The 17823-nt window shown below is 43.9% G+C and overlaps 1 protein-coding gene across 1 annotated transcript in view; it reads left to right on the top strand.

Annotated features, from left to right (window-relative positions):
• LOC139909854 (uncharacterized) overlaps window positions 1-17823 on the top strand; it is a 75747-nt gene that overhangs the window by 55041 nt on the left and 2883 nt on the right. The window contains exons 9-23 of the mRNA XM_078286255.1: window positions 3162-3845; window positions 4830-5120; window positions 5965-6063; window positions 8272-8430; window positions 9243-9341; window positions 10098-10156; window positions 10394-10541; window positions 10641-10745; window positions 11473-11625; window positions 12344-12511; window positions 13502-13675; window positions 15129-15218; window positions 16638-16721; window positions 16969-17087; window positions 17396-17504. Of these exons, the coding sequence (XP_078142381.1) occupies window positions 3162-3845; window positions 4830-5120; window positions 5965-6063; window positions 8272-8430; window positions 9243-9341; window positions 10098-10156; window positions 10394-10541; window positions 10641-10745; window positions 11473-11625; window positions 12344-12511; window positions 13502-13675; window positions 15129-15218; window positions 16638-16721; window positions 16969-17087; window positions 17396-17504 (2541 nt within the window). The remainder of the gene's footprint in view (window positions 1-3161; window positions 3846-4829; window positions 5121-5964; window positions 6064-8271; window positions 8431-9242; window positions 9342-10097; window positions 10157-10393; window positions 10542-10640; window positions 10746-11472; window positions 11626-12343; window positions 12512-13501; window positions 13676-15128; window positions 15219-16637; window positions 16722-16968; window positions 17088-17395; window positions 17505-17823) is intronic.

Here is a 17823-nt window from a genome sequence, read left to right as displayed (position 1 = left end):
ATCACAGATTGATGAGATATAACAGTGGAAGAGGATCCGAGGGAGATTTTTTTCCTTTTAAAGGCCAAAATCAATAATCAATAATATTGCTGCACCAATATGTCGGTCAGGGCCAAATATGAGAGAGACAGCAACTGTATTTCATATGGTACAGTGTTGTCAGATGGTGCACAACTACACACCATATGTCTGTACTGTAGCTAGGCCACAGGGAATGCAGGACCTGTGTGTGTGTGTGTGTGTGTGTGTGTGTGTGTGTGTGTGTGTGTGTGTGTGTGTGTGTGTGTGTGTGTGTGTGAGAAGCTAAGATATTGTGGAATATGGACCTGGTTTTCCTGAATGTGTCTTCCTGTCTTTCTGTCTTTTTTCCTGTCTGTCTGTCTTTGCACTGCAGGCTCTCCATCTCTATCACACACACACACACACACACACACACACACACACACACACACACACACACACACACACCCTAATCGCTAAACTCAGGGTTCTTGCGCAGGTGTGTGTGTGTATGGAAAAGTATGGAAAATTAGGTCAGGTCTGAATGTGCATCAACATCCTGAGAAAATGGGGATTAAAGATGTGGGGAAAACAAACTGTTTTAATTAGGTTAATATCTACATTTTGTCATTAAAAAGTAATTATTGATCGGCTTACTGTAGATGATATTGTCCACTTTCGTCCTTATTTACTGTTTAAATTGAAGCGAAGAGCCGTTGTGTGAGTCTGTCTTGAGCCCAGCACACATCCACACACATGAACCTGATTTATAGTAAAGGTTTTCTATCAGAAGCTTTTCTTAAAACAAAGTGATACGATAGAACTTTATTGTCAGATTTCTCACAAAGAAACATGAATGACATAAAACACAACAAACAAAACTTCTTGTGTTCAATATAAATAACTGATATGTTTAGCACAGTCTTACATGGGGGACAAACACTCCTTGACAAGTCTGGAGAAAATTCTGGGATTTAAAAATGGCAAATATGCAATAAGCATATAAACTAACCTTAACCCTAACTCTTTTCCTCATCTTACTATCCCTATGAGGACATTTGGACGTCATAAGAATAGAAATACAAGAACACACACACACACACACACACACACACACAATTTAATAACCAACCACTGTGTCATTCACTCCTCATTCCACGAGGCTTAGAGAGGTCAGAGTCCAAAACGAGCACAGTCGGCTCACGGGGCAAAAATAATAACATTAAAAAGCATGAGCTCAGAGCTAATCCCGCCGCGGCCTGTAAACATTTTTAATACCCGGGTGATTAGCAGTGATCCTAAACCCCCGAGACCCCCCCACACCCCCACACCCCCACCCCCACCCGTCCCCCCGGAGCCCTCCCAGGCCCCGGCCCGCTCCCACCCCAGCCTCGGCTCACCGTCCCTGGGGGGAGGCGGCCAGGCGAGCCCCTGGATTAAGGACATCCGGCCCGGGCCTTCCAGCCCGAAGTTAAACCCCTGGACGCTCGCCACTTCATTTCTATAAGTGGCATCGCTCGTCTTATTTGATTGTTAATTAAAGTTGGATTTATTTAAGTGGCTTTTTGGCAAAAATGAAAAGCGTGTTTTCTTTTTTTTTTGTACTGTTGAGTGGGTATTGGATTTTGGAGTGTCGCTTTGGATTTCGGTCGTGTGGAAGTGGGGGGATGAGTCAGTGTGGGGCTGTGTGTGTGTGTGTGTGTGTGTGTGTGTGTGTGTGTGTGTGTGTTCCCTTTTTGTCTGTCTGTCTGCCTGTCTGTCTGTCTAAAGCCTTATTTGTGTGTGAGAAAGTGTGTGTTGTGATGTTGTGATTCAGGGGGAAGGGTGATCATTTTTCAGATGAGTGAGCAGATGTTGCAGTTTCTCAAGAGGGATTTATGTCAGGAGAGGAACACACACACACACACACACACACACACACACACACATTGGGCTTTGTGTCATTATGCCTGGATTCACAGTCAACAACATCTATACACAGTAATCACATCCGTAATAAGAGAGAGAGAGATAGAGAGACAGGCAGAGAGAGACAGAGAAATCACGATAAGAGAGATATGTATTTAATCTAAAAGTGTCTGCCTGTTTCTTCACAATAAAAGCTTCATGTCCGGGGCGTCCCGGTGGGTCGGTGGTCTAAGGTGCATAAACACAACGTCCCGGGTTGGAGTCCGGCCCAGGACCTTGTCCCATGTCATCCCCTCTCTCTCCTGACCTCTCCTGCCTCTCTACACTGTGGCTGTCCTACTAAAAAAAGTCCTGCTAAAAAACAAATCTTAAAAAATTGCATGTAATCTTGTTTTTATTTCATTTATTTTCATTTATTGTGTTCTGATTACTTTACATGCACATCATCATATTATTATTATTAGTAGCAGTAATAGTAGTAGTAGTAATAGTGGTAGCAGTACTGGGCGAATAGTAGTAGCAGTAGTAGTAGCAGTATTGCTGTACTGTTAAAATTATTAACAATTAATTATTTGTGATCATTCATTACTGTCACGGTCATAATTGATTACAACAAATGATATGACAATATACTGTATACTTGATTGTGAATATTGACAATAAATTGAATCGATTGATTGAAATTGAATTTAGAGAGACAGACAAAGAGAGAAAGACAGACAGACAGACAGACAGACAGACAGAGAAAGACAGACAGACAGAGAGAAAGACAGACAGACAGAGAGACAGACAGACAGACAGACAGACAGACAGAGAGACAGACAGACAGACAGAGAGAAAGACAGACAGACAGACAGACAGACAGACAGACAGACAGAGAAAGACAGACAGACAGAGAGAAAGACAGACAGACAGACAGACAGAGAGACAGACAGACAGACAGACAGACAGACAGAGAGAGAGAAAGCTTATATAAATTGACTGTTAGGCTCTGTGCTGTGATCCATGCAGGCTCAGTGTTAACAGTGATGATAATGTAATTGTCTGACCAGCTAACAGTTCTAGTTTTAATTTAAACTCAACTTTAGCTGAACTCTGGGATAGAAAAACATTAGAGACAGTGTGCAGTTAGTTTTTTCTTCCCTATTCTCTGTAAGCATCTGCAGCCTAGAGCAGATACACTCAGAACCTGCCTAATAGTTTTTTGGGGGATCTAGATTTGGGGATCTACTTATTGTGTTCGCTTCTTTCAGCAAAACGGAAGTGGCATGAACGGACACGCCGGTGTGACGTCACACACCCCCGAGTCCTCGTCCTCCCCGACGCCGCTCAGCCTTCATCAGACCGCCAACGAAGAAGAGGCAGAACAAGCCTGGAGAGCCAATCAAAGGAAATCACCGGTAGGCCTGACCCGAAGTTCCAACCTGACCCGGGCCGGCAGCGTCAAAGACCTGATCACCAAATTCTCCGGTCCGGATCACGTTCCCGGTTCTGGTTCCCCTCAGAGCCCCTCGCCGAGTGCGTCGCTCGCTGGAATCGTCCCGGTCGTCGGGCGGTCCTCGTCTCCCGTTTCGGCCGCCCCGAACTCCGGTTCTGTGGAGACTCTGGGGTCTCCGAGCCAGCAGATCTCAAAGTCCAGTCCGTCCACACCGAGCAGGACCGGGCTGCTTGAGAGTCCGGTTCCCAGCATCAGTGTGACGCCTCCGTTCAGGGAAACCGGACCCGGTCAGATCAGGGGTGAATCGGCCCAGAGGGGCGCCAGAGATAGTCCGCTAACTGCCAAGATCGATTGTCCGAAGAGCGGCGGCGCCAAAGATCGTCCGGCCCAGAAGACGGGTTCAGAACCAGGAAGCAGAGCCGAAGACCAAAGAAGTCCAAAAACGCACAACAGCACCGACTCTGGTAGAGAGTCGGTGGCCGACTCTGGCATGGGATCGGTAAGTGAAAGCGATGCGGCTGAAGACGGTTCTGCTTGTCCTTGCATGAGAAAGCGCTGCATCTTCTCCGCATGAAGACCGCATGGCAGCCTGGCGTCTCAGATGTTAAAGCACATCATCCTCCTTGCATGACTGAACCGCCGCACCCCCCGTCCCGCACGAAGCCACGAAAGCATCGGCGACTCGGTTTCTCCGAAGCACGTCCGCCTTGCATCTCTCCAATCGTACTAATCACAACTTGCTCACTCTCCAAAATCTAACTCTCACTCGTCTTGTTGCTCATGAATCGGTTCCCTGCAAATGAGCATGAAATTTTTGGTGTTTTTGCCTTGTTTTGCGGTGTGAAATGATAGCCTTCACGCTACGATTGGTTTGATTTTTCTGCATGAGAAAGCTATTGACAGGTTTTCAGCTTGTGTGTGTGTGTGTGTTTTAGCGCTCTGCTTGTGTTTCTGTGTGTGAAATGATGGTTTATGCCACCGGTTTGCTCATAATAACGCCTTGGTCTGCATAGATACACATCCAGGTGGCTCATTGGGCTGTGATGCAAATTATCTACCTGCAGTATATTTGTACAGCACTTTTCCTAACACAGTTCTGTAGGTGTGACTTACCTACAGTCAATGTTCTCTTTTCATTTCCTTATTCATTTTCTTTCACTTACAATATCTCTCTTTCATTCTCTAACCCTCTACATTGTTTTTGCTTCAGTTTAGCTTATATTGACTTCTTCTTCTCCATCTAAAACTCTCCCTCTCTTTGCTGTCTCACACTTCAATCAGGGCGAATACATCTTCATCGATGCTGCGTGTGTGTTTGTCTAGGTTTATTTGTGTATTTGTGTGCGCATGTTGAGTGTGTTTACCCCCTCCGACAGATGCATTTTCATCTCTGTTTCCTCCATGTTGTTTCATCCCCCTCTCCCTCTCTCCCTCTCTCCGCCCCCCCCCCTCCCCCCTCCCCCCTCCCCCCTCCCCCCTCCAGGAGTCTGAATTCGACACGAACAAGCAGCCGGACAGTCCCGCGTCGGAGGAAGAGCCCTCCACGCCCCGGGTCCTGCCGAACCACATCCAGAACCCTAAATATCAGCTGTTCCTCAACAACGAGCTGGGGAACGGGTCGAGCAGCAGGGATGCAGATGGTCCGGGAGGCGGGTCGGTGGGGGAGAACGGCCCCAGGCTCGCCCGCTGGGAGAGCTCCCGGCTGGGGCTGAACCACTACCGAGGCTCCCTGGAGTCCCTGGCCTCCCGGGACTGGGACACCATGTCGGACAGGGTGGGTGAGAGGGAGGAAGGGGTGTGTGTGTGTGTGTGTGAGTGTGTGTGCGTGTGTGTGTGTGTGCCCGTTTGTGTGCATATGTGTGTGTGTGTGGATGTGTATCGGATCAGGGAGATTAGAGATAATTTGAATGATTATCAGATGCCAGCTTACTGCTAAATAATTATATTGCCCGAAGCAGCTAAATAGTTATGAAACAGCGCCATCTCCTGGATAAAACACAGATTTCAGGTCTGTTATCTGCCTGATTTCCTGATTACCTGAACGGCATTACAAATTTCAGTTTTAGTAAGTAAGTAAGTAAACTTTATTTATAATAAAAATGTTACAAGGTGCAGTACAAAAATAAAACAGCAATACAGATGAAAGAAACAGAGATTAAAAAAAACAAAAAAACGAAAGAAATATAAATGAGAGCAGACATCTTAACAATGCAAGACAACAAAGAGACAGACACATTTTAAATGATACAGTGGCAGCCATTGTTGAAGTCTTTCATCCTGCATGTATCCTGCATTAGGACTGTATACAACTAAAACCTGTTAAAACTGTTAATGTAATAACTTCCCATTAACATAATTCATAGCTAATAGTGTAGAGTAATCCTGTAATGTAATACACTTCCCATTAACGTAATAAAATAGCCACCATTAATGTAATGGTGTAATGGAAATGTAATCCGTTTACAGTGATTCCAAACACTTTCATCCCATTCATTTGCATTTACAACAACGTCTGTATTTCTGAGTTGATATAATTGACGTATGTCTCCACTGTCTTAATTAAAAGGAGGAATAATATCAATCTTTGCTTTTTTTCGTCTGTCTGTTGTTGTTTTTAGCTGGGTGGTTTCGACAGCCCCCCCAGGGTGTTCAACAGTCCGTACACCACCACCGCCTCCATGGAGTACAACCCCATGTACCGCATGTCTGAGTTCAAGGTCAGTGTTGTGGTGGGAACATTAGAAAAAATAACTCTGAAAAAATTAATGCACTGTGTCTTTATTTTGGATTCACGAACTAAAAAACCATCATCAGATATGTATGGCTTAAACAAGCTTATTCACTGTATAAAGACACTGTTCATTCATCTTTTCAGAGGATTGGCTTATTTTATTTTGCGTCTTCCAAAGAGACGTGAGTATTTTTGCTGTGTGATGCGCAGCACCTAACTGCTATATCAATTAATCGAGTCAGGCACTCAAATAGTATTAGATAGAGTATTTGGTATTATTTTGACATTGATTTTTAGTTTTATTTAACCTACTCTTGGAGAACCACTGTAAAATATGTTGGTTTTTAACATTAAAACGTTTTCAATTGTTATCCAAGAGTAGTTGAATTGTTTTTATCCCTTTGGTTCTTTTTGATTCATTCACCTTGGAAAAGCTGCAAAGTTTTTAGTTTTCTTTACCCAGGGAGAACAATCTTCTAAGGTTGGCCGTTGAGAACTGGAGTAGTTTGGGGTTAAGTGCCTTGCTCAAAGATACCTAGTTGCTGAGGTACATCATTCATCACAATAATTTCCAGGTTGCAGAGGTGTGACCAAGTCAACTTCACTCGAGTCCCAAGTCTGTAGATTATCAAGTCAAGTCCATGTCATTAATGTCAAGTCTCAAGTCTAAATGTAGAACAGCAAGTCAAGTCAGAACAAATCAAGAGTCCAGTATCAATTTAATATCTTAAAGAAAACTAAATATCTAGGACTTTTCAATGCAATATGGTTTTAATAGAGCTGTCTCTCTGTCTGTCTCTGGGAAAATACCCCGAACAACAACAACAATATAAACTCAGACTTCATTCATCTCATCAACATGTTGTGCAGTCCATGTTTGGTGCCTACTTGTTGTTATGTGTCCATGTACGGAGCAGAGCTGTTCCATCATGCCGTCCCGCTGCCTCTGCTCGTGTGTCAATAAAGTTTCTCTTCTCACTTTCAACTGAATCACATCAGGAATTCAGAAAGAGAGCAGGTTGCTTTGTGAGACTTTATTGAATCCCTGAAGGGGAAATTCATCTTCTCTCTATCCATCTCTTAAGTTGAAATCCCCCGACTGTGACATTTGAAATGAATCCTTTTTTTATGAGGTCAGAGGTCACAGAGCTACAGAGCAGCACACCTGGAGCTGGTGGGGACTCAGAGTCTTGCTCAAGGACACTTCAGCAGAGTTTAATGGGGAATCAAACCGGGGATCTTCCAGTTTTGAGAGATGCTTTTCTCCCAGTTCCAGTAATACGACTAAGTTTCCAGTAATAATACTAAGTTTATTTGTAAAGCAGATTGCTGTGAAATAAAAGGAACAAGTAACAGTCAACAGATTCAGCAGATCTAACAAACTGAGGTAAACGTTCCAGAGAGAAACAAAGCAAGAACAAAACAAAACAAAACAAAACAAAACAAAACAAAACAAAACAAAACAAAACAAAACAAAACAAAACAAGCATATCAGCAGACAATCAGTTATAATCAGAGGTGTGGACAAGTCAACTTTGCTTGAGTCGCAGGTCAGTCTCAAGTCTTGAGGCACAAGTCTCAAGTCAAGTCCCAAGTCTAAATGTAGATTATCAAGTCAAGTCCATGTCATTAATGTCAAGTCTCAAGTCTAAATGTAGAACACCAAGTCAAGTCAGAACAAATCAAGAGTCCAGTATCAATTTAATATCTTAAAGAAAACTAAATATCTAGGACTTTTCAATGCAATATGGTTTTAATAGGATAAAAACTTGGTAAGAGCATCATGAGTTTGATTTCTATAATCAGTTTCAACTTCAATAAATTCAATCATTCCATACAAATTCAGAAAACAGAATTTAAATTCAGTCGTCTGCTGGAACAAATCTCATCACTTTCAATCTAAGTCATTTACACAAACACAAGATCTCAAGTCAAGACTTTAGAAACCTTTTCAAGTCATCAGAGTACAAGTCAGAGTCAAGTCCCAAGTCACCAGAACCCAAGTCAAGTCCAGTCTCAAGTCTTCTCTTCATGCAGCAAGTCTCAACGAATTAAAACTGTGACTTGAGTCTGTCTCAAGTCCAAGTCATGTGACTCGACTCCTCACCTCTGTCAGGTTGGGATTCCTGCAGTCACAAGGCTTGCTCCTCTAACCATTAGTCCACTGGCTTCATGTCTCCGTCTGCCCCTCCAGGTCCAGGGTGGACTGTCTCCAGCCACCTCAGAGTTGAACCTGTTCAGCTACAACAGTCGCAGTACGAGTCCGGTGCCCACCCCCACCCTCACCTCCCCCCGCACCCGCTTCTCCACCTACGACAGCCTGACCAGGAGGAGGGCCGATGTCACCAACACTGTAGGTTCACTGAAACCAGAGAGACAGAAAACTAGAAAACACACAACCCACACTCAACCTTCACAAGTTGGATTAATACAAGTATATTTAAACCCATTACACAGAGGGCTTTCAGGTGACATAATGCACCTTCTGGCGGCCATATTGGAGGTCCTCAGCTCTTGTAACAATAGCTGTGAACAGCTGATTGCATTACCAAATTAATTACAAGAGACGGTTCATTTTTGTGCTGTTTCTGACTGGGAGCTGATCATTTCATCACTGATCCATCTGATTGATTTTGTGTTTAGATAATGTCAGCTTGTTAGCTAAGAGAACCTAGCGTTAGTGGCTAGTAGTCACATGTTCACATTAACTCAGGTGCTTTGCTATATTAACCTGCTGGCTAGTTAGCTAGCTAACAGTTTGTTCAGGTTAACTGAGCTGACTCTTCTCAAGCTACAACTCAGAGTGTTTTGGAGTAGAGACTAGGGCTAAAGACAAGACAGTTTACTGTGTCACAGTAACCAAATCCACCTTATCACACTATTCACTTTTACTGAGAACGTTACTGAATGGATCTGCAGCCACACCACAACAAGCTGACTCAGCTAGCTCTTTTCTAGCCTGGTTGTAGCCATTATTTACACACAGCCAATTCTCCACTGGACCTCCATGATGGCGCCAGCAGTAGCTGCGAGGAGATTTGTGACACAACTGCCTCTACTGTGTGCTGTCATATTAGAATAGATTTGTTTTAAATTGTACAGTCAATCATATTGGCTGTTGCCGTCTGTGTTCCTGGGTCTTGATCAGATTTCTTCTTGCTACAGGTGATTCCCAACCACATGAGCCTGCGGTCGGCGACCCTGGGGCCCAATAAAAGAGACTACATAGAGGAACTGACCAAACAAATGGATACCTGCCAGAAGGTAGGGCTCATATAAGCAATGTTGGGATTCAAACCCATGTATTGCACTGCAGGTGTCCGGTTTGATATTCTGAATGGACCCAGAAAAAGAAACACAAGGAGGACCCAGTAAAACAGATTACTTAGTAAGAGTTAAACTACACACATGTCAGGAGGTTGGGTTCAGATTAAGACTGGGTAATGGTATTTAGTTGGCATTTGAACCCATGAATCTGTAGACTACTGTAGGTACAAAAAACCTACCTGCTCCCAAAACAGGACTAGATAGAGAAACTGACTGATTAACTAGACACCTGCCAGGACATAAGGCTCAGAGAAACTGGGATTTGAACCCTTGCTGTCATTTGTAGGTATGTGGTTTGGACCCAATAAGAGACCTTACACAGAAGAGTCGACCAAATAACTGGACAAGCGGGACAAACCAGAAAGTTGGGCTGAAAGTAGGACAGGGACAGGGACAGGGACAGGGACAGGGACTGGGACTGGGACTGGGACTGGGACTGGGACAGGGACAGGGACTGGGACTGGGACTGGGACAGAGACAAAGACAGGGACAGAGACAGGGACAGGGACTGGGACTGGGACTGGGACTGGGACAGGGTGTTGTTTAGGGTTTGAACCCATGATGTTACAGTTAAGTGACAACATGGACAGCTTACAGTTAAAGTCCAACTTTGTCAGTCTTTTGGTGATATGTAGTTTTACTTTACTTTTACACTGACCTTGTGTGTGTGTGTGTGTGTGTGTGTGTGTGCAGCGCAACCAGTTCCTGGAGGCGGAGAGTGTAGAGATGGAGAAGGAGAGGAACCAAATCAGGTTGGACATGAAGATAATTTCTTTCTTTCTTTCTTTCTTGCTGCTTGCTTACTTTCTTTCTCACTTGTTGGTTGTTTCTTTTTTTCTGTTTTGCGCTCTTTCTTGCTTTTCTTCTGTCTTGCTTTTCCTTTTTTTCCTTTCCTCTACAACCATCATTTATTGCTCTCTATTACGCTTCACCCTCTGTCATCGTTGTTTACTCTTAAAGCTTGACGTTAACCTCCGATGTTGAACCAGGTTTGAGATGCGCGGCCTGCTGGTGAACAACGAGGACCTGCTGAGGACCAACACCCAGCTGACCAATGAGATGAAGAGGATGAGAGACAGGATGCTGGAGATGGAGAGAGAGACCCAAACCATGACAGAGAGATACAGACAGATGGAGGTATGGAGGGAGGGATAGATGGACAGACGGACAGATGGACAAATGGATAGCTGTCCATGTGTTTTATAAACGCGTCCCATCTTGTCTTCTCCTGTGTAGATTGAGCTGAAGGAGGCCCGGGACATGATGGTGGAGGCCAACACTCAGGAGTACGCCTTCAACTTCCTGCAGCAGTCCCTCAAAAACAAGATCCAAGATGCTGAGGTAGGCCACGTTACATAGAGTCAAAGTCATTAAATTAAACTAAACTAACTCAGTAGAAGGGATAAACTTCTGGGCAATTTTGATCGGTACATTCGGTACTTTTGAGATCATATAGAATATCGACAATGTTGCTATGAAAATGAACATCTAACATCAAGACATTGATAAAAAGACAATCAGGTTTTCTTGAAAATAATCCAGAAAGAAGGATGTCTGTCTGCTGGAATCCTCTCCTTACAACTTGTTTTCTTATTATTTACAATGGAAAGGTGGAATATTCCAGACAGAGCTGAGACCCAAAGCTGAGAACAGCGAATACTAGTGGTCACCAAAATGTCACCTTTTAGCCAAAGAGCTTCCTTCTTGTTTTCCCTCGTTTTGTGTTTCCTATAGTCATTTTTTTAAAGCCTCTCTGTCATTGTTCTGTACATTTAAAGCTTCATGTAAAACTCCAAAATTGTAATAAAACCTTGGGATCAATATCCTTTAGCTGGGACTAGCTAAACTGGGCAGTTGTCCCATTTGAGCCTTTGAGTCGTGCTTTTCCACAAGATTTGACCGAACCCTGGAATGCTGAACCTTGGCTTTATGTGAAACACAACACAAAAAGCTCAACGCATTAGAGGGAAAATCAAGGTTATGGGTTCATCATGTAGGGATGCAGAGCGCTAAACCCTGAGTGTGTGTGTGTGTGTGTGTGTGTGTGTGTGTGTGTGTGTGTGTTCAGGAGAGCCTGGAGAAGCAGACGCTGCACGCTCAGAGCCTGGCAGAGAAGCTGTGGCTGGCGGAGAGGCAGCTGGAGGAGTTTGAGGTGGACAAAGACACGAGGGACAAGAAGACCTCCGAACTCAACGGCAACGTCCTCAGGCTGGAGACCGAGGTAGAGACACTGTGTGTGTGTGTGTGTGTGTGTGTGTGTGTGTAGGTATGATTTAAGTCACTTTCAGGGGCACACACCAGACCAGTTGATTGGGGACGGACGGCTTGTGTAATTGGGGACAAAAGCCGTGTCTCCAATTTGTAAAAAGCAGATTTTTTGGTCAGTGGTTAAGGTTAGGGTTAGGGTAAGTCTCTAGGAAATGAATGTAAGTCTATATAAATACCCCAAAAGTGACTTAAGTAAGAGTGTGTGTGTGTGTGTGTGTGTGTGTGTGTGTGTGTGTGTGCAGTTTCCCTTCTGAACTCTAAAATTAGTAAGTTATTAGTAAGTTATTTCCTCCAGTCTCTGCTCCCACCCCCCACCACATAAGCCCTGTAGCCTGTGAACAGTGGTTCTCAACGTGGGGTCCGGGGACCACCAGGGGTCCTTGAGGGGGTTCCAGGGGGTTCCCAGCAAATTTATGAATTATTCAACTTCACCATTATTTCATTTACAAGAAGTTAACACAGTTAGAGAATGTAGAAGAATGACTGTTTTGATCATAGTTTCTCTGTTATCTCTCTACCTACAATACAGATAGTCATGGAATTATGGAATATTCTCAGATTTTAGTTCAAGAGACATCAAACGGGGGTCTGTGTCTCTAATGTGGACTAAATTAGGGTCCTTGATATGACAAAGGTTGAGAATCTAACAGCCCCTGTGTGTCCCGTGGCAGCTGGGGGACGCCCTGCAGACGGCCACCCAGGCCGCGGCGGAGCTCAGCCTGCAGCAGAAGCTCCGTGAAGACGCTCAGCTCCGAGTCGAGGAGCTGGAGGAGTCGCTGCTGGAGAAAGACCAGGAGCTGCAGAGACTCCAGGGCATCGTCAACAGACTGCAGGGAGAGGTAGGGGACGCACACACACACACACACACACACACACACACACACACACACACACACAGATATGCTTGTTTTCCTCAGCTGGCCTCATCAGTGACAGTGTGTGTGTCTGTCTGGTAACCTGAAAAGTTGACTTTGATGTGTTTTTGTATTTTGTTCGGATTTAGTGTTTAGGTTCACACTTCCTTATTACAGGTGAACCAGGGCTTGTAAACAAAAGTCACATGACTCACAAGTAGCTTGTTTATTGGACAGAGTTTTGGTCACCTGACATCCTGCCAGGTCAGACATTTTGGCAGCGGGGGAGGGTCAAAACAAATCTGATTCCAATAAGAACACATGAAGGAATAGCTGAATATGAGCATCAGTCCAGACTTCATTTTGTTCTGCTAGGCTTTCCAAGCATGAGGAACCGTATCCGTCTCCTTCTACCCATAATCCCTTGTGTTTTGGGGTGGTTTCCTGTAGTCGGTTGAATTAATGAACCGCACCGCAGTTCTCTAGTTAGAGGACTGAGACTCTCGGTGACATTATCTGGTGACACCAGAGTTCAAAGGTCATCGTTCTCACCTGGACAAATGAAATGAACTAAAGGAGGAAACACTGAAGAGTTTGAGTGAACTGCCTGTCAGTCTGTCTCTCTATCTATATGTCTGTGTGTCTAACTGTCTGTCTCTCTGCCTGTCTCTCTGTCTCTCTGCCCGTCTGTCTCTCTGTCTCTCTGCCCGTCTGTCTCTCTGTCTCTCTGCCTGTCTCTCTGCCTGTCTCTCTTTCTAACTGTCTGTCTCTCTGCCTGTCTCTCTGCCTGTCTGTCTGTCTCTCTGTCTCTCTGCCCGTCTGTCTCTCTGCCTGTCTCTCTGCCTGTCTGCCTGTCTCTCTGTCTGTCTGCCTGTCTGTCTGTCTCTCTGTCTCACTGCCTGTCTCTCTGCCTGTCTCTCTGCCTGTCTGTGTGTCTCTCTGCCTGTCTCTCTGCCTGTCTCTCTGCCTGTGCAGGTGTCTGGTAAGTTGATAGATAAGGAGCGGACCCTGGAGGAGGAGATCCAGCTGAGGGAGCGGGTGCAGCTGCAGTGGAAGCAGGCGGAGCGGACGGTGGACGATCTGCACATGGAGCTGCAGACCGCCAACCAGGCCAGAGACGACCTGGCCAAGCAGCTCAAACAGGCTCAGGTAATTATAATAAAATATAATAATAATAATAAGCTTTAGTTATATAGCACCTTTCAAAGCAATTGTTTCAAAGTGCTTCATAACAAAAAAAGCATAGAATAAAAATATAAGGTAGTGTCAATAAAAGCATAACTAAAGCAACAAGAACAATGAAGTAAATAATAGAACAACTACGAAACAAGGAATAAAAAATAAATACAAATAAGTGTAATACATATCATTATAAAAAGCCTCATGGAAGAAGGCCTTGATATAAAAACACAACTACAAAACTACAAAACTGAGCAAAAATAGAGCAAGTACGAAACAAGGAATAAAAAATATACACAAATACAAATAATTAAAATAAAAATCATTATAAAAAAAAGCCTCAGAATGAGATTTGAGGAGAGACTTAAAAGAAGAAACTGAGTTAATAATGATGGAGGTTCCTCTGATCTCAGCTAGAAAAACTGAAAGATGACATTTGATTTCCATTGTACATTTTATTTTTTCATTTAATCATTCCATAATGTATTTTTTTGTAAATTAATTCTTCATTTAGAGTCAGTAAAGTCGCCCAGAGTTTCTCCACCAGTGAACAGGTGTGTGGTGTCTCTCTGACACTAACAGAATCTCATCAGTCTGGTTTCAGTGGAGAGTTTTAGTGTCCCATGATGCTCTGAATGTTTCAGAGGCTTTTCCACCCTGATGAGAAGAAAACTCTCAGAGAAACACTGAATATTTGTAATTATTTGGGTATAAAATGGTCAAATTTGAAGATATTGAATATCAACACAAAATAACCAATATAATAACCAGTATAATAGACAGTGACAAAAAAAAGCTATAAACTGAAATAAAAGAAAAATATATTTATCAGAAGTACCCCTTTTTTCATTTTGGATACATTTGGGCTGGAAAATATTTGCTCATTTAATTTCATGAAGATTTCATGTTGAACTGATTTCCCAGTTTCAGCCCTGGATCAGACAATGTGCCGTGTGTGTGTGTGTGTGTGTGTGTGTGTGTGTGTGTGTGTGTGTGTTTACACGCATGACCTAATGATTCAAACAGAGATGTCCACTTGAATTAATCAGTCATGCAAATCATCAGAGTTTGGGGTTAATGGGGTATTAATTATGCAAATCCTTTTAAGCAATCAGTGTGCTAATTCCATAATCTCATAGATTCATCGTGTATCTGCTTCTAAAGACACTTAATCTGTCCCATCTCTACATAACCTTTAGATATTTTGTCAGTAAGCGGACAAACACTTGTAATTACGACCTGTGACCTCAGATCAGTAGCTGCTTTAAAATAGTTTTGTTTTTTTTGTCTAGAGAAGATGATAGTGATCTGGATGGATAAATAATTGGATGGATGGATGGATGGATGGATGGATGGATGGAAGGACAGATGGATAGTTGATGGATGAATGGATGAATCATATTTTTTCTCTCTGTCCTCTCAGGAGAAGATGATCGACTTGGAGAGCGATCTCGAGGAGCTGCATGACAGTGAGCAGCGATGGGCCGCCAAGCACAAGAGAGCCATCGAGCAGGTGAACACTCTCTGACACTCTCTGACACTCTCTGACACTCTCTGGCACTCTCTGACACTCTCTGACACTCTCTGACACTCTCTGACACTCTCTGACACTCTCTGACGCACTCTGACACTCTCTGACACACTCTGACACTCTCTGACACTCTCTGACGCACTCTGACACACTCTGACACTCTCTGACACTCTCTGACACTCTCTGACACTCTCTGACACTCTCTGACACTCTCTGACACTCTCTGACACACTCTGACACACTCTGACACTCTCTGACACACTCTGTCACACTCTGACACACTCTGACACTCTCTGACACTCTCTGACACACTCTGACACTCTCTGACACTCTGACACTCTGACACTCTCTGACACTCTCTGACACTCTCTTACACACTCTGACACTCTCTGACACACTCTGACACACTCTGACACTCTCTGACACTCTCTGACACACTCTGACACTCTCTGACACTCTCTGACACTCTCTGACACTCTCTGACGCACTCTGACGCTCTCTGACATTCTCTGACACACTCTGACACTCTCTGACACTCTCTGACACACTCTGACACTCTCTGACACTCTCTGACACTCTCTGACACACTTACTTTGAAGAAAACCTTTCATCCAGCAGTCCTACACATGTTGGTTGTGACTGTTATCACAGTGATGAATGCACCTGTAGGTATTATTGCTTTATTGTTACAGTATTGTTGAATACTCAGTTCTGATTGGCCAATGAACACATTCCGAGGTCTGTTTCACATAACAGACCGCTGTTTCACATCTCATCACATCACTCCACAGTCAACAAGTCAATTTTATTAATTCCTAATCAAATTAGCCGGTGCCACCATGTGGCAGAAAGACGGTACTGCAGACAAACACTTGGCTGACTGAGGTTAGAAACATGGAACATTTCCCCAGTATTACTTTTAATTTATTTAGAGTGAACCAAAGGCTGAACGGCAATCTTACCTGTGCTACAGTGTATCATGGATGCTGGCTACAGGCGTTTCTATGGTTACAGTCCTGATACAGTGTATCATGGATGCTAGCTACAGGTGTTTTTATGGCTACAGTCCTGATACAGTGTATCACGGATGCTAGCGACAGACGTTTCTATGGCTACAGTCCTGATACAGTGTATCACGGATGCTAGCGACAGATGTTTCTATGGTTACAGTCCTGCTACAGTGTAGCATGGACACTAGCTACAGACGTTTCTATGGTTACAGTCCTGATACAGTGTATCACGGATGCTAGCGACAGATGTTTCTATGGTTACAGTCCTGCTACAGTGTAGCATGGACACTAGCTACAGACGTTTCTATGGTTACAGTCCTGCTATGGATGATTTGATGGGTGTGGTTCGTTATTTAATTAGTTGTTATCATGTTTACATTTGTGTTTTCAGACTGAGCAGGTGCAGCTGAAGTTGATTCAGGAGAAAGATTTGAACGACCAGATGGACTGTGAGAAGAACATCCTGGAGAGACAGGTATAGAGTGTGTGTGTGTGTGTGTGTGTGTGTGTGTGTGTGTGTGTGTGTGTGTGTTTTCTACACACTGTTTATTTTCACCTCTCCTTTATTGTCTATATTTGACATAATCCGTCTTCTTGATTTCTCTACCACTTAATGCCATCCGTCTTAGTCAACGTCCTCCTCTCGCTCTCTCTCTCCCTCCCTCTCTCTACCTCTCTCTCTCTCTCCCTCTCTCTCTCTCTCTCTCTCTCTCTCTCTGTAGTTGCGTGAGCTGCGTCTGGAGGTCGAGGAGCTGCAGAGCTCCAGGGTTCAGGAGGACGTCATCACCAAGAGCGAGAACAGAGCCAAGGAGCTGGAGAACTCGCTCAGGGCCGAGGAGAGGTCAGTCAGACTGCAATCAACCATTCACATCAACAATAGAGTTTCATTCCATTAGAAAAATATTACTTGAAATGAATTCAGTCTATAGTTGAAAAAAATGTGAATCAACGTGGATTAATAAATCAGTAAAATGTCACATGGACGGATGGTGTGTTGAAGGAAACTTGGCATTCATAAAGTGTCCGTTCGATCTCCTCTAGCTGCATGATCATGTATGTGTGTACGGTCATGTATGTGTGTACGGTCATGTATGTGCTGTATGTCCGGAGCGAGGCGGCGGTGTGCTGATGGCTGATGTGTTTTTGCAGAAACAAGGCGGTTCTGAGCAACACCATCAGTAAGCTGGAGAGGAAGATCAACGAACTGTCGGATCAGATGGAGGAGGAACACAGGATAGCTGCTGAACAGAAAGACCTGGTAACACACACACACACTCACACACACACACACACACAGGGACTCACATACACACACATAAAAAACACACATATTCACACATACAGAGACACACTCTCCCCACATGAGGGCAGCAGTGCAATGTAAAATTGTAATCAGTCTGCTCATATATTTCAGCCTCTTCCTACAGTGTATTTGCACTAATTTACATTCATTAATATAAAACTTCACCACATCACAGACACTTGTGACAATAGTTTTAGTCATGTGAGTTACACTAAGTTAATTTTTCATCTTGACATTTGCTTTTTTGGACTTTCCCTTATTTGGACGTTCACTT

The sequence above is a fragment of the Centroberyx gerrardi genome, chromosome 2 (assembly GCF_048128805.1).
Source record: "Centroberyx gerrardi isolate f3 chromosome 2, fCenGer3.hap1.cur.20231027, whole genome shotgun sequence".
NCBI classification, from domain to species: Eukaryota; Metazoa; Chordata; class Actinopteri; order Beryciformes; family Berycidae; genus Centroberyx; species Centroberyx gerrardi.
This window is presented reverse-complemented; position numbering and strand designations above follow the sequence as displayed.